Consider the following 18105-nt stretch of genomic DNA (forward strand, 5'->3'; position numbering starts at 1 on the left):
GTCACGAAATTCGTAAATCGAGAATGAAATGGCAAGGATCGTGTGAGAAGTTGTTTAAACTTTCAATTGCACAATCTCAGCAATAAACGTTGTACCGTATCACTTCTAACCTTTGCCATTCCCGCTCCGATGACAATATATGAAGAATGTGATTGTGTGGAGACGAACATTACGAAGAAGAGTGATTCGTGAGTGATGAGATAACGATTAAGACCAGCGTGTGTGATACATAGTAGTTGTTAGCAAACGAAGTGTTAGAAAGCGATATATAAAAGCGATAAACGAAATCGTAATCGTAAAACGTCACAATGGGGGAGGGCAGTAAATTGTTTTCAATTTCAAGAGTGGCCAGATCTCCAACACCGAGAAAAAATACCCCGTGTATTGCGAAACATGCAAGACTCTCATAAAAACCTAAAAAAAAAAAATCACTACCGAAAAGTCTGTAGAAAACTTTTGGAGAAAAAAAAGCTATAATAAATTTCAAATTGAAACGAATCGCGTTATTTTGTGGGAATACGTGCTAACAAATTCCGTTTAATTTCTGTACTTCTTTTTCTTATCCGTCTTTTTTTTTTCTGACTCTTTGCCTTCGAATTAGCCCGAGAATGTTATTGAAGCAATAGCCATAAGATAAACACGGAGAAGTTAGGCAAATAGAATATATTAGCGGAAACCTAACGCAGCGGGAAATTCATAGGTAGAATATGCCGTGTAGATATAGTCACCCTTGCCTCTGTATTCCAATAGAACAGTAGTAAAGCGATATGAGGGACTAGTAAGTTAACTTAATTATCCAGCAGAACGTCGATTACTGAAAAGCTTCAACGACTCTAATTATACGACGATTAAACAAACAATCGATTAATAGAAAATAGGCTGATCGTACGATTATTCGTTACTTTTTGCTGGTCGTAATTGAATTATTCGTGACCTCGTAATTCGTAATAATCGAGATTCTACTGGTTTATTCTCGGTATCTCCTCGTAATCCTAATGTTTGATAATTGTACAACTACTCTTAATTCGATACCACTGAATACCATAGCATTCCAACTTACAAGATTGTATTTAGTTCTGTTCAAGTAATAAAACCTATCTGTACGCATTTTAACTCCATTTTCCAGATGCTTTGGATTTTAGGTTTTCATACTTTGGTAGTCAATGTACGTAATAAGACATTCAACCTCGGATTAATCGTTATCTAAAATATTCATTTCACGGAGATTTAATGAAACGTGACATTTTAGAGAAGAAATTTAGAACCGTTTATGAAAGTAATACATTTGTAAGATAGAACGTTTATAAAGACAATGACTAATCCGATTCTACTAATCCGAAAACTACTAATCTGAGAAAATTAGTCTTGAAGATATATTTCGCCTATGTTTTACGACTAAAACGTACGTTACACGTAAGAAGGGAATACGCGTGAGATCGTTCAACTTACCCAATGATGGTATTGGTGGCCATAATGAAGTCGGCAACAAGTGTGTTCATCACATTTGCTTTGAAAAGCTTTGACTTTGTTTGAATATTAAGGAACTTATCAGGACTAACGCGTAGTCGGTACACGCCACTGGTACTCTCACCGACTTGAAGCGTATCGTTCAAATGTGCAGTTAGCTTACTGAGATCATGAGGGTGGCACAGGTCCTTTATCGTCGTGCCAATTAACTCCTGCAATAAAACGTTACAAATAATTATAATCAACGTACTACTTTACAAACGAGGTAAGACGTTTATTAACGTTAATACCACAAATCTTAGATTATCGTACTTTCAAAAAATTTCAAAACAACTCCAAAGAGAAACAAATATCCAGATTCTTCGACTTCAATTACATTAAATAACTATAAAATCATTTCTTCATAAGCGTCAAGAATAACGTAGACGTAATGTCTAGCATTTAAAAGAAATAGCCAGTTCCAAAGCAAATATATCAGAAATCTTTGGCATGCTCTTTACCTTGCTTAGGTACTCAGAGTAAGGAGACGATAACCAGATAACATCAACCGCGATAATCTTCCCCGTAGTGTCCAACTTAACGGTGAACTGTTCGATGGGCGTACCAATGGGCTTCTCGTTTGGGGGTATCCTGCGAGCCACGCACATTACGCAAGGACCGTTGTCTGAAGATTCAGACGATACGTCACCGCTCTCCAGACGATCACTATTATTTGGCAAAAGAGCTGAACAGATTTGCATAGACTCGTATTTTGATACTCGTTGCTGCTTCTCCTCCATAGTCTCTTCTTTATCATCGGGAGGCTTCACCAAGAAGCGGCAATTGAAGGTACGGTTCCTTTGGGGCGGCTGCTCGTTCATCCAGGCTGAATTACAAACGAAACTTGTCTTTAAATGTGACAAATCAGTTATCTCATGTATCATCGTAACACTTATAAAAAGAAAACAAGAACGAAGAGATTCTTCAACCTTTGTGAAATATTTGTACTTGACTTTTATGCAAGTAAAAAACGTGAATAATATAATGATAAAAGTTAATCGTAATTTAAGGTTTACCGAATACATTTAAAAATGTAAATTATTGCTTATGAAAATGAAGGGAATGATGGAAATCAGCTGCACTCGTTTATGTGACAAAATGTTTCTTTTAAGCGTTTAATTTTCTATTAAACTTGTAGCATATAATTTAATTAAAGTGACAAGAAGTTTTGAAAAATTAAAAAATTGAGGATTTCGATTGAAAGGTTGAAACATTTATTACGATTATTTCTTTAGAATATCATATTCGATTAAACAAGAACGTGATAATTAAAATATATATATATATATATAGTGGATATTTTATAGATATTTCTGTCGTTACTTTCAAAGAGCGTGGTATTAAGCAATTCAACCAGAACTCGCTAAAAATATGTGATTTATTCGAACATCAAAAAGTTCAATGCATTTGATGTAAAAAGTAGCTTAAGTGTGTAAACTAACGTAAGCATCGAGCGAAGAAAATTTCACGTGTCCTGACAGCTAGCAGGAAAAGGCAAACTTGTCGAAGTGCAACGCGCTCCGTCGATGGCATCGCATTTCTGCTGCGCTACAGAATTTCAAAGCTGTCTCCTTCCATTACACAAGATAAATCTTTCCGATGCGCCGCTATCGAAGTTCCATAACAAAGCAAGATAAACTGAAAAGTACACGTGCACACCGCCCGGTAAATAAATGCTAAAGTTACATTATCATAACTATCCCTGACGCATATGAAAAGCAACCATAAATAATTGTTTTATCGTGTACTCGTCGCGTATTCGTCGAGGACGAAACACGTTCTACTCTAAAGAACGCTTAGTCTCTATGTATCCTCCAGATTTTGGTTAAAAACAAAAAAAAAAAAAAGCGAAATAAAAGACAAGAAAAAATGGAAACTGAAATTAAAATGAAAAAAAAAAAATGAGAACGAGATTGTATTTGAAAAACGTACTAACCTAATGGTATAGGCAACAAGCTCGGCATGAAGGTGTTGTGGTCTCCATGATGAATAATATTATAAATATCCTTGCCGAGCACATCGTCCTTCGTGTAATTTATGTACTGAGTTATGTTATCTGTTACGTACTCCACTCGTCCCTCCGTATTTACAACAAAAAGAAAGCCATCTAGCGCCTGGACAAAAATTTCAGAGTAAATTAGATTTTAACAGTATTCTATGTGAATATATATATACATATATGATATTGATGGTCTAAAGTGATTAATAAAGAGATACAATATTGATTAGATAAACGACTTTGTATGAAAATGCGATAATTTAATTGATCATTACATTATCTTCTATTCGATTCTTATAAAAATCAATATTGCAGAGTTTCAAGAATTATTCATAGTTCTTTTTTTTTCACTCTATAAAATATTTCTAGAATTTAACTTCTGATGTTGTTAGATCGATTGGATTATTCGTATAAATAAGATCTTTCGTCTTGTAGACAATTTATACATCGGTAGATGATCAATAAATGTCCGAAATCATAAGCGAGCATACGATAAATAAAGTTTAAAAGGTCGTCTTGAGTTGAAATAATTTTCTACATTCTATTCGAATAATATTCGATCTAACGTCTTTTTAATTTAATTTATAAGTTACGTTAACAATATATCGATTACAGTGATACGCTATCTCTAATATATCTCTATATTCCGGAAATTTGATTAATTTTAACAAAGCAGATATTTATCGAAGCAGATTTTCATTTATCTAGTTATAAATTGTCGGTAAACAGGAATAAAAAAAAAAGAAAAACAGATGCAGATGCACCGGGCGTATACGTATCAATGAACTAAAGTAACAAGAACAGAATGGATTGACGAGATTCGATTTAAATTGAGTTGTACCTCGAGTAAAATAGGACCAACTTGATCGTTGGACAGTATGTTAGGATTCGAAGAAGACACTTCTCCCTGTTGTACCGCATGACTATTCGAGCCTTCCTGTTCCCTAATGTGCCGAATCTGTGAAAAATAAAGTTAAAGTATTAACTGTATTAATAACATTTAAATCGGTAAAGTCGATAAATTATATACCGTCTTGAACAATATATTATAAAAGCATTTTCATATAGATGCATTGCTGTAAAAATGTATAGAAAAATATACACTTTTAGAACAATGTGAATATTCGTGTTGAATCGTGTTAAAAATAATTCTTGGACGTTTTTAATTCTAAAGGCGAGGACAATGAAAAATAAAATTAGAATATTTCACGAAAGGTAAGACACAGTAATAAGTTCAAACAAAAGAACTAATTTCCTGTTATCCCAGTTGCATATGTCGCATATATTAAGAATGTAAAAAATTGGCAAAATAATGATATGAAAAAAAATTCCAATTCATTTTAATAAAACAGTAAACTGTGCCACGAAGTTCCACGTGTCAAGATAACGAAACAGTACAACCCTGATTTCGCGTTACATATGTACATAGTTTGCATTTCTATGCCGATTAAATCAACACTGCACTCTATAGCATCTACTAGTAATGGCCGAAAAGGACAAATTGTCCGGAAACAACGATAAATAATTTTGTAAAAGATTTACTAAATTTCCTTTTTTCATTTTCTATATTGATCTTTACATTTTAGAAATTATATACCAAACGATAAATTATTTTATTAGGTAACTGCTTCGTTATCAAAAACGATCGATTATTTCACATGAAAGTAAGTCAAAACGAAAGAGATATTTAAGTAAGTATAATTTCGTTGCTCGTTTGACCAAAATGACTGAATATATTACAAAAGACCAAAAGCTAGCGACTTGTTTTTATCAATAGCTGAAATAGAAAGATAATGAAACGACACAATTATTTGAAATTGCTGTTACTTCAAATAAACCGATACGTCATATCGTTCTGAATAACACTTATATTACAATTGACAAAACGAAATACTGTTCTAAATCATCGCTTTCTTATTTTAAGTAAAATTTATTTAATAGAAGATTAAGATAAATTTTCATTTTATTATAAAACTCTACCTTCCTCGGCGTATATATTTATTACATATAATAATAACAAAAACGTTTTCTTCCTCGGTTATCGTTTTCTCCATTCTACAAGTAAAAATTTATTTGTAACAAAATGATAATGTAACGATATCGTTGGAATCACAGTCGAAGAATCTTTTTTTATCAAGTTGTTAAATAATAACGCAAAACCGTATTACTTCATGTGACCACAGCAAGTCGCATTGCATATTGTATTTCACATTACATAGCACGGTGCATACATACATATCGTAATTTAATGTAATGAATAATTTACAATGACCGCATTTTTTATTCGTCATAATAATATTAAAAATTATTCTTTCTTTATACCGCAACGAACACAAAGGTAACATTGCGCAAGACATTCGGATAAAAATGCAATGGCATTATCCAGAAAAATGAACGGGGCTATTTTTCAACAAGCTTTACACATAGAGAATGGAGAATTTTTCCAAATCGAACACAAGCAAAATACTTATTAAAATAGAGCAATTAGAAGCGCAAAATAAACAGCAAACTTCATATTGCGTTACAATTTTATATTTCCATTGCGAACGAGCTTTTATATATTAATTACACATGGCCAGATTGATTTGATTTCAGGATTGATTTCCGATCGTAAAACTTGATAAATGAACTCGTAGAATATGGAAAAATGGTAATATGATAGAAATAACTGCTCTTAGTATAAAAGCACACAAATAAAAATAATTTTAAAAATTTGTTAAATAAGCAGAAAAAATTATTAAATTTACCTAATAATGGATAGAATATATGAATTACTAGTGGAAAGATTTTCTATCGTCCACAATTTTCGTGTGACTCTTACAAAAGTTCTTAATTCTTACTCAATTATCGACATCGTACAGTAAATATTTAACCTGATAAACCACATTCCTCCTCCTTGTGCGATAATTAAATACAACAAGCTGTTGTATCTATCCTATCTATTAAAAGTTCGAAACAATTACTCATGAATCTTTTGTTACAATACAAATACAATACGAAAAACAAATGCAACAACATATGTATATTCTTTCAAATAATTGTACAACGATTACTTATGAAAGTTCTCTTTATTTAAATGTTTAATTTATAAACAGGCTCTAGGATCTAAAAATTGAAACATTATCGCAAAGAAAGACTTACGTTTAAACGTAATGCAAATATTTCTTATTGAATTTACAAATTCTACATAATTCCTACACACTTTCTGCTTTAAAAAAACATTCGAACAAAATGTGTATGCAAATAAAACTAAAAATAACTTACAATACTAATGAGAAATGAGAGATAAATAGAAGAGTCAACGAAACGCTTTATCCAATGTTTTCATGTAGATAACTGGAAAATAAATTTATTCAAAAGGAATCATACTATTATTCTTCGTACCAGTTCTTAAGACCGTGATTGTACTTTGTTTCGTGACTAAAGTAATTGTGGAAATCAAACAAAAATATTTTGTCTTTTATATAAGAAAAAATACAGTAAAGTAAAGTAAGATCAAAATATACTCGTTACTGTCAGAGCGAGAGTCGATAAAATTATTAATTTAACGTTTCTGTTTTAACAATGTTACTCTCAAGGAGGCCACCGGATGAATTAAAAATACATGCTCTGTCACTTTCTCCTACGAACTATGCAATTAATAATAATATTTTGACACTCCTGTGTCCTAGTTAAATATGGAAAATGAAAATATAGCCAAAGTTGGTAGAAGATCGTTCGATAATAAATCTTAGAACGATGTGTAAAATCAGTTAACGGTTAGAAAAGAAAAAGCGTGAACTCCGCAACGCTGCCATTCAGAGTCGCAAGGTTAGCCGTAAGTAGAACACGAACGAAGAAGGGAAAGTAAATCTCTGCGTTACCGGCCGGGATTTGGGCACAAGCGTGCGGGAAAAGCTCGTCCTTGAGCTCATATTTCCCAGCACCGGTAGATCGCGCTCGTAATCGGAATGAATTTAAGCACACGGGTATACAACGTACCGTGGCCTCGAAAAGTCGGTGACTCGGCGGCTGAGTCCGACAAACGGTTTGCGACGTTGCCGCTAGCCTCTGCTATAAAACGTATATATTTCTCCCGTTCCGTCGCACGACACACGCGATAAATTCTTCCTCGGTCGCTTTTAGAATCATCATTGATGTTTCTACCTAATCGAGAACATCGTTGATCAAAGTAGAAAATAATTGAATAACGCAAATGTTACGGAAAGGCGAGAACTAGGAGATCACGGGGATGGGAATGTATCAACCTCCTTCCTGATTACCCTACATTGACAAACATAAATTCGAAACGGACTTTCGATGATAAATCGAAAGATCATTATTACCGTAACGATGGGAAAATTAAAACGATACAGACTTTTACTGCAAATTTACAATTGATTCTACCTCGGTCACGTCGTTGGACACAGGATGCGCGCGACTCTACTGCGCAGATGACGTCACACGAACTCTTGCTCCGGTAGCTCGGGTTATAACGCCGTTTGGAAGGTTTCCTATTGGCCTCGGTGACGTCATTCAAGGTCACGTGACAAACTCTCAAGAAGTACTTTTTTAACGATTCTTCGTGTATCTATGGAATTCATTTGCGAGGGTGTCACGCCGAGCACGTCTCGGAAGAAAGTTTCGTGCTCACCGAGGGTCGTGAATTTCCTTTCCAAAACGTAATCGCAATATGTCTCGCAAAAGAAGAAGGCGAACGAGCCGAATATTGCGAGCCTGGCGCGAAGAATCGACATGTGCTCGTTCGTGAACCGCAAAACTAACATGCAGAAGAACAGACGGGAAGTTCGAACCCCTTCCATGCCTGCTCTCCTTTTCTCTCTCTCTCTCTCTCTCTCTCCCTCTCTCTCTAGTTCTATAAGTATGTATAATAATGTATATAGACACATAGCTTACAATCAGACGTCGGTTCAGACCATTATCGTTTTGTGTGTTTTCAACCAATCTAATATACATGTGGCTACTTTCGCGACTATCTCGTCACAATGTAACACGATTAATTTCAAAGTATTTCCTTTTTCACCTTCGCTTAACGAAGTTAATACTATTATTCTCATATTTTCGTAATATAACGTTAAAGTAACAGGCTATAAAGTAACAAGCTGTAAAGTAACGCGTATCTAATAAATTAATGTCATATAGCGTAAAATTGATTTGTCTGGAAATATAAAAATGTATTTTGAATAAAATTGAGTGAAAGTATCAATGACATTCAAACACTTTACTCCCGTTTGAGACGAAATCAATCAAAAGTTAAACTCAGTAACGCGGATCTATTTCAGGCTACTAATCGAGCCTGCGTCTTGCTTCTGAAACAAACGGATACTACACCAATATCGAGGGACGTAAAGCATCAGCCGTGTAACCGCGACCTGGAAACGTACACACACGCACGCACGCGCACACATACACACACAAAGGTTGAAACGCGAATATCGATTAAGAATATACAGGCATGACTAACATATTCTTTAAAATTTTCAGATTTGCTGATCATAGTTTTGATAAACCGAGGTATTGTCATTCGATCAAGTAAGAAAGAAAGGAAGAAAGGAAGAAGCAGAATAGCGTGGTTTCGAACGGTTCGACAGGCAGTTTCCGTAGTTCCCGAGACTGCTGCGCTCAGCTGTTCCTTTCGACTTTGAGCGTTACGATGTCTAGCGTGAATTTATCCACGCAGCGCTATCCTCGTTGACAGATCCGAACGGAACAAGGACAAAAAAACGAATCGTTGTCCTGTTGTAAATAGCGACGAGCGCGATCAGTCATTTCCATACGGTCCAGGAGAAAAACGTTTCGTCAAGACAACGCGAGTAAAGCGTTATTGGGCGAATAAGAATGTCTTCTTCTCGAACGACACGTTCTCCTTTTCTTTTTTTCTCCCCTTTGGCGAAAGTTATTTTATCGATATATTTCGTTCCTTCCAGAAATAAATTTCTCGAGAGCCCGGAGAAAGAGTACATTTAACTTCTTCGAAGGAGACTTCGCTTTGTTCCTTCGTTCTCTTTCCATTCTGTTTTTCATTTTTCTCCTCATTCTTATTTCTTGGTCTTTTAATGTTCTTCAAAACGAAAAATGTATCTTCTAATTTCGTTGATTTATTCCAGCGGATCTAAACCGGCCAACCGAACGAAACAGTGATTCGTCTCTTTATTTCGAGCCACGTTTCATTTCCTAAGAAACTTGCAGTCACACACGGTTGAATTATGCGAAAAAGAATCGAGAGATTTCGACTGCATTTCGCGCGCACGACAGCAAACGTTTGAACGTCCGGGCAGCGACGCAATGCGCGTTTTCAATGGTATCTCGCAACAGTATCTAGGAGAAACTGTCGGAACGTTTCAATGGAATCGCCGCTCTCGGTCTCTGTATCTTGGCACGTTCTTATTGACTACTGCAGATGAATCTTTTGGAACCAGTTCTCGAGCTGGAAAGATAGGTAACAAAACGACTGGACATCTTTTAAGAACCTAACAACTTCGCATCGCGTATTCCTGACGCGATGAATGAACATCTTAATCGCGCAGCGTGCGAAAATAAAACGTCAGATCTTACGGTTCGATTATCATTAACCTACGTGTCGGGTAAAGAACCTGGAAACTGAGCCGACATGAAAGAAACGAATCGGAGTATCCGTACGATGAATCGAACGATTTTGCAGCTAACAGGGTTGTTTAACCCTGCCAACTATCTTCAGCCACGGTCGATAATCGAACGGATTTGTCAGCCAGACGAAGAACCGCGCGAGTGTTGAAAAGTTCGACGATCGTGACACGCGTTGCGGAAGAATCTTTTAAATCTGTCGATCTACAGAAAGGACGAGGAAACGTCTGTGTTGTCTCGTTTCGAATAATAGGATCGAGATCTCGTGCGATTTACGACGGCGTTTATTTTCGTAAATGCAGTCACTCCACTCTTAAGATCTCGAAGAAACGTCGCGTCATCGCGATGCTTCTCCAGCTTTTATTGCTTTTAATCGACCGAACTAAACGCGCCTCTCTCCTTTCTCTACGACGACGTTCGAAATTACCGATTTTATTTTAGCGTGTCCGAGCGAAAGCTCCGCTAAAATGTCGCGTGGCGTATTCCGTATCCTTTCGAGCACGTCACAGCTAATTAATTAATCTAATTCGACTTGTCTTCGTCGTTCGAACCAATAATCGAATTGTTGATGAAAAAGAAAAGAAAAACTGAGAAATCTGCGATTTATTCCAGAAAGTTGAACAGCATAGTTTGTCGGTGGCGCGTTACTAATCCGGTCGAACCTGCTTTCAGCCAAGTTCGGATCTTCGTTCGCTATTAGGCTCATAGTTACACCACGTTATACACTACCAACGTTCTAAGATTTCTAGATCCGAAATCACGAAACGGCCGCCTCCTATGGACCGGGCATATTAGCAGAATGAGTTTCAAGGGGTCAGTTTTAACGAGCTTTGTAAAACAGTCAACGATGACGTTAAATCGTCGACTAATTTTTCAAGTTTAAATAATTGTTCATCGAAGACGTTATCGATCCTCGGAACGATCGAATGATTCGTGAGAAAATGAAACTACTCTGCACATTACCTTGCGATAAAGTTTTGTGAAGCTTTTAATTTTAAAATAAATCGTTATTAAATATTTTTATAAACGTGCGCATAAATGTTATCGCTATTTTTAAATTATACGTGTAAGAAAAATCATTTGCATTTGCAACAAAAGATTCCATCGCGTAACATCGACGGACGATTAATCTGCAAAGTACGAGGGTTTCTAATTTCTTGAATTTCACAACTGCATTTTGTATATTATCAAATTAGAATGGAGAAACTGCATGATCATTCGAATTTAGCGGATGATCGTGCATTTTCACGATTGAATTATCTGACTGTCACGTAAATGCACGTAAAATTATTCGATTCTATCGTAATTTAGAATTAATTATGAATATAATGCAACTGTATATGTATAGCTGTGCAAACAATAAAGTGATTCGATAAATGTGGTTGCTCGAAACCTTGCACGAAACATTAAACATTGTGGTGCAAAGATAATGAATGATAAGAACGATTGAAAACAAAAAATACTTAAGAGAAATGTGATTTTGTTTGAATGGCAAAATTACTAGGAAATCGTTATCGAATAATATAACAATGTCGGGGTATATGAAAAATCGTAACAAATACAAGAAAATTAGTAATTAGCAGGAAGAATACTGAAATGACACCTCGTTTATCGAGATACGTGTTTACAAGGAAAAAGAGAAGAAACATAAAGTTGGAAATGGATCCAAAGATGTAGTACAAAGTTCTGTTTTGATAAAACACTTATCGCGATAAAATGATGTATTGCATAAAATGTAGAGAACGAAGAACTGATTACTCTATTTAATCTCCTAGATATTGCGTTACGTTTTCGAGTAGATCAAACTTCGAATCATTTCTCAACGTTTACTCCTTTGACTCGGTCCAACCCATTCGGTTTTGTATTTCACGAAGATCATCTTATACCAGCGTTGAGCATTATACGAGCAAAATTTTATTTAAAATATAATTTAAATAGTCGCCTGCTATGCGACGTTGCTTCTAATTAATAACTCATCGTTAATTCGTATAACTGGTAAAATTCACACACCGTTGCTATAAATACAAATCGATCAAAAATATAGGCGATAATAGTGTGCACAATTTTAAAAGTCGTACGAAAAATTTCCGTGAAAAGCGATCAGAGAGTAATCGAAAAATCGGCCGTATTTCTGTGAAAGGACCGAAAGCAATGAAAAGCAACGGGAAAAAAAAATGGAGGATAAAAGAGAATAAGAGAAGAATATAACGATCGAATATAAATGAAACGCGAATATTGGCTAGACAGGCAAGAAATCAATGTAAAATTTGACGCATGCGTTGAAATTTTTATTTCACTTAAATGATACACGAGTAAATACCTTATCGATCGACCGGTTCAAGAATAACGCGCAGAGTCGCTAGACTCCGGTAAAATGTTGCACGATAATTTCCCTGTGACATAAAAATAACTCTTCCAACTTTCAAACAGAAACTTTTAAACCGGAAAAGCGACGATCACGAGGTTTAGCGGGGAAAATAACGTGGCGATTTTCACGGGCTCGATGAATCGCCTGGGCCCGTTATAAAATCGCTTTTCTCGGTGAAACGAACGCGATTCTCTCACTTAGGAGACGGTTGCATAAACGCGTCCTGTACGACACGTCAGGATTTGCCACGTTCAGGTATAATTTACATCAAATCGAACGAACGCTTGCAACATACTACGAGAACTGCTTGACTTTGCTTATGCGAATGCAAGAACGAATTCCGCGCTGCGCGCTCCTTCGCTTCCTTTCTCCTTCCTTTAATGTCTGTTTAAAAGTAACGAGAAGGAAAGAAAATAAAAAATTCTGTGATGGAAACTGCGATTGAATAAAGGAAGGCAGAAACGCGAAATAAACGGTGAAAAATATTGGTAACCTATTGGTAATTTGCTCTTTTTTGCTTCGCTTCTTTCCGATTGATCCAAATCGATTGACTTCGTTTTAGTGAATTTTTCAACTTCGTTACTTGGAAACATAATCACCGTTCAACTTCAACACAGAGTATACAAACGAGAAGTTTATCGAAAAACGAAACTTTCTTAAGTCCGTGAACCACGCGCTATCGCTGTATCAATGCACTAAATAGATTAACAGATATCTGAACGTTTATCTAACGTAGAATCGAATTTGGATAAGAGTTCTTTCGCCCTACGCGTGACTCGACAACGAACGATTTTCTGTTCTCTACCGTTGCTGTTCGCCTCTTTTCTTCGTTCTAACAAATAATTCGCATCTATTTCGTTCGTGTTTCGTCGTAAGAACGAACAACGTCGCGAACGAACGAATTACGACATAAACGTGTGAGAATTACACCTGGTTGACGTAATAAGCGTTGTGGTAACGTGTTGTTTGTTAAAGCACCGTTAACGTGCTATTTTGAAAAATGTTGTAATATTTCTAAATCAGACTTTAACATAGGCTTATAATGATAACATATAAAAGTTTCTCTTTCACATCGAACAATAAAACACGATATAACGAAGTTAATAACTCGAACGATAGACGTTATTTGCATACAATGGTTAAAGCTTTCAGAAGTTTCTCATAATGGTACTTTTGTAGATACGACTGCAAGAAATATTGGCTCTCGAACGATAATAGAAATTTGTAGAAAATTCTTCCTTTTATGCTTGCAATTTCATTTTATCCAATGCAATATACATAAAAAATTAAAAAATCTTATATCGATAACGCTAATACCTATGTTCTATAAACGGGATACTATTTCTCCTTTGCAAAGGAGCAAAAAGAAAGATCGAATTATGCTTTAAGCTTCATAGTGTGTTAAACGAAGCAACGAATAAAAAGAGAAAGAAAAAAACAGGATATGTTCACCTGAAATAGCTTATAAAATAACAATCTAACGTACTGAAAATACATGTACGATTTATCATAATTAAAAATAACTGCACAAAGGAGAATGTAACAATCTAAATAACATCGATACGTACTCGATCAGAAGAGAAGATAAAATAGCAATTTAACAACCAAACGAAAAATCGGTCTGTACAACAAAATTTAATCTGGTAAAATAATCAAAGAGCAGAACGAACTTGGATGAAGAAAGAAGGGGAAAGAAAATCCGTATTAGCGATAAAAAGAGGAAACGACAAAGAGAGATCTAAATGCAAGTAATGGAATATATAATATTTGAAAAGCGATTTTCTTTTTTTTTTTTTTTTATTTTTTCACGAGGAGAAAGAAAACGAATCCCTCGATTACACAGTACGTTCTTTGATCGAATCTCGAAGGACTCGCTGTTGAGTTTATCGATCGGCCATTTGAAAGGCAGAAACGTACAGATCTGTCTTCTTACCTGGTCGACGGTTCTCTGAAGGATCTGGCATTTGTCAGTCTTGCCAGAGCTCATGTCCGTGGCGGAAATCAGCTCGGCAAGCTCGTCGATAAACAGGTTCTCCTGGTTCCGTCGTCTTTTTTCGTTAAGGCACTTGTTACTGTAAACAATCAAAATTGAACAGATCATTGAATCGTTCGACCATGTTGTTCATAATTCTTATCGATAAGTTGTTCTCCGAAATAGAAGACACGCCGCTTCCAATTAAATTAATCTTTATCCTTCTCCGTTCCTTCTCTTATTCTTAGAAGAATCGTGTATATAGAAGAAAAAAAGATATATAAATATATTTAACGCGATAATATTTTTATCAAATGTCTAATTGGAAGGCTCGATTTATAGACTATCGTTTGAAACGAAGCAAACATTGAGTATCCAATATCTAAATTAATATCTAAATTGTGGTAGAGCGAAATTCTTGGCGTATTAAATATCGTGGCGAGCGATAAAGTCATTTTGTCGGGTCACTGTGTAGTCATTTTCGACGGTGTACTATAGTAACGGCTATAGTACAATTTAACGAATTATCACTACGATGTCGATAAGTTTCTCCGATAAAACGGACGTAATACGTTTCCGCGTTGAAATCGATATTACAATAATTAGTTAAAAATACGTATTTATCGGAAAATAGAATTGTACATTTTGCGAGAACTTGGACAGTTTTGTAACTATAAAAGATACGACTAACCGCGCTGTTATAATAATTATATTATAACTTCTTGTCGGAATATTTATAAATAACTCTTCAGAGGCGATTGTTTTAAGAACTAACGCGATCTTTGATTCCCTCGAGTAAGAAAATAGCATACAAGTTTATAATAATTATATTACAAGTTCTTGTTAGAATATTTATAAATAACTCTTCAGAGGCGATTGTTTTAAGAACTAACACGATCTTTGATTCCTTAGAGTAAGAAATTAGCATAGAAGTATATATACATACGTTTCATATTTATATAAAAATACGAATTTATATGAAAATTCGCGATCTAAGGATAGCAAGCATTAAACAACTTCTTCGCTCGATTCGTTCATTTCTCTTATTCAATTTTTATTCGCAGCGATACGCATGTTACGTGATAGCTCGCGTGCATCGTCGTCTATCAGAGCCTATTATTTCGTGAAATCTGTTCAACTTTCATTCTCGACTTCAATCGATGCGATATCGTTCGGTTAAAACGTTTGCATCGATCTCACGGATGCTGGCTGCTCGCTGTACAGGGCTCGTTAATCTTTTCACGGCCACTAATGGGACTCTGTTATGCCGAACTTTTGTTCGAGAAACGGTCCAGGGAGAAACGAACTATGACGAAACGGCGATAAATCACGTCGTTGAAACGCTTATTGCCAGATTGCCAATCAATCGGGGGCAAAAATTTCGACGAATCCTCCTAAAACGAGGTTCTTTTAAATGCCGCATATTTTTCGCACGAGATTGCGATTTATATTAGCTATTTTCTCTAAGAATCACAGGTCTTTGACGATTTTACCGTAGAGTATCGTTGATCTGATCGAACGAGTATGCAATTATCGAAGCAACTTGAGCCTCGTTTTACACCGGTGTAATAAAACAGGGAAACAAAAGGGAGGAGAGAAAAGCGAAGTTTCGAGACGTTTAACGCGAATCGGTCGTGTCCTGTAATTGAATATTACGGCGCGACTTTTCGACCCGTTTTCAAGATTCTACCGGAAGCCTAACATTTTCCACGGTGCTGAACGCCTTAACAGTCCTCTATACACAGTCAGCTGACAATTTATTCAGAGAACTTTTCATCTTCCACCAAGGAAATATTCTTTTATCGACTGATAGATCGTTCGAGTAATGTTTTTGACAGTGGATATACAGTGGCTCGCGAACATACAAGAAACGAATCATGCGCTGTTGAATAAGATATTAATTTTATGAAGATACGTTGTCTTCGAATCTAAATTTCAAATCGATCTATACTTCCATAAAGGCATAATTTTTTGTAAAACAGAACAAAGAAAAAGGACAAAAAAAAAAAAAAAGAAAAAAGAATGGGAAAAACTGTAGAACATAAAAGGATAAATCGGAATAAGTTATACACACTTTGGTATTCAAATAAATTGCCTCTGGCATTGATTACTATGTTATACACGGGAGACTTCCCGTGCGCTTAATTGCCATTTCCCACAAGTGGATATTGTCATTTCAATGGTGATTTATTCTTCCGATTAAACCTGCTCTATTTGTCACATTATCTTCAGCTATTACTCGATCTGCAATCTCGTCTAGATCGTCTGTGAAACCACGTTGCTACGATTTTATTGCCAACTTAATGATCACGTAATTCCAAATGAATCTTTTAAACGTAATGATGGCTCTGTTAATGAAAAAATTGAAAAATGATGATGGCCACGATGTTAGCGCTAATATTTGTCGCGTGGAAAATAAAATACAACGCTACGACATGACTTTACTTTTTGCACATAAAGAGAGAGGTATGTGTGCTTACGTAGATGTACACGTATACAGTGAATTGAAAATATTCCACGTTACATTACAGTTTCGTACAGCGTCGAAGTAACGAGCTTTCTCGCGAATAAAGACACGAGGATTACGGACGTACAAGCTGAATATGAATAAGCTCTATGAAGTATTGGGTTGGCAAGTAAGTGATTGCGAATTTTGTCATTAGACGGTATTGACAAAATCCGCGATCACTTAGTTTCCAGTCCAATACATATATCGGGTCGCTGGGAAAGTTCTTTCCGATTTACATTTCGATTCGATATACATTTACCGAGTTATATAGGTGGCATTTTGTTCCACAACCTTTCTCCGTCTTTCACGCAACCTTAATATTTCAGAAGCTTCTCGATACTATTTTTTACGTCGAAGAAATTCCTCAAAAAACGGAACGAACTTTGCCAGCGACCCAAGAGTATGTGTATCGTGTACAAAGTATCTATTTAATTTGATACGTTTGCCAATGAAAATCGTGAGATAATAACAGAAAAGATCGCGTTATTCGAACCGCAACGATTTAAGAAAACTCGACGAGGAGGTCTACTCGCTCGAGCTTAACCTAAAGAAAAGCTTCAAGGTATAAAGGATCGAATACAAAAACCGAATAATTTACAGGATCTTTTTTTCTCAATCTGAATGGATCAACGTCTAGAAAATTAACTGGCCTACTATCCCGAAATTCGCCACAACCCTTCATCAACTCGAACAATAGGAACTCCGCCATTAACCACAGACTCCATCACCAAACCCACGAATCCACCAATTAACCCTCCGTGATGAAACACCAAGCAATCGACGAAGAAACCTTCGAAAGTACGAATATAGCGTTGCCAGAAAGAGCGACCTCATAGAAAAACGTTGGGAAACTATGAAAAAGAAAATTGGACCATCGAAGGTCGTGCAAGTTTCCGGGATAAGCTTCTCTAGGACGGATCAACGCGAACGGCATTCGCTCGGCGAATTTCATAGAAAGAAAATTGTTAGATGCTGAATCAACTGCTCAGTCCCGTTGAAACGTTCGGTTGACCTTGCCTGACGTCACGTCGCCGAACAGTGACTCTCACTTTGTTAAGGCTGCATTTCCATGCGATCGAGTTGCCTCATCGGTCGTGTTGCCCGGTATACACCGTCCTGACGCTTTGCAAAGCCTCGTAGAACTGCAG

The 18105-nt window shown here is 36.0% G+C and overlaps 1 protein-coding gene across 8 annotated transcripts in view; it reads right to left on the reverse strand.

The window, feature by feature from the left end:
* The window catches only part of LOC139995858 (uncharacterized), a 128491-nt gene that overhangs the window by 21275 nt on the left and 89111 nt on the right, over positions 1-18105 (reverse strand). For all 8 annotated transcript variants that reach the window (XM_072019751.1, XM_072019750.1, XM_072019748.1 and 5 more), the window contains 5 exons: positions 14410-14548; positions 4347-4463; positions 3443-3620; positions 1968-2332; positions 1450-1679 (listed from right to left, as the gene is read on the reverse strand). In XM_072019751.1, the coding sequence (XP_071875852.1) occupies positions 1450-1679; positions 1968-2332; positions 3443-3620; positions 4347-4463; positions 14410-14548 (1029 nt within the window). The remainder of the gene's footprint in view (positions 1-1449; positions 1680-1967; positions 2333-3442; positions 3621-4346; positions 4464-14409; positions 14549-18105) is intronic.

Source organism: Bombus fervidus, chromosome 16 (genome assembly GCF_041682495.2).
Source record: "Bombus fervidus isolate BK054 chromosome 16, iyBomFerv1, whole genome shotgun sequence".
Taxonomy (NCBI): domain Eukaryota; kingdom Metazoa; phylum Arthropoda; class Insecta; order Hymenoptera; family Apidae; genus Bombus; species Bombus fervidus.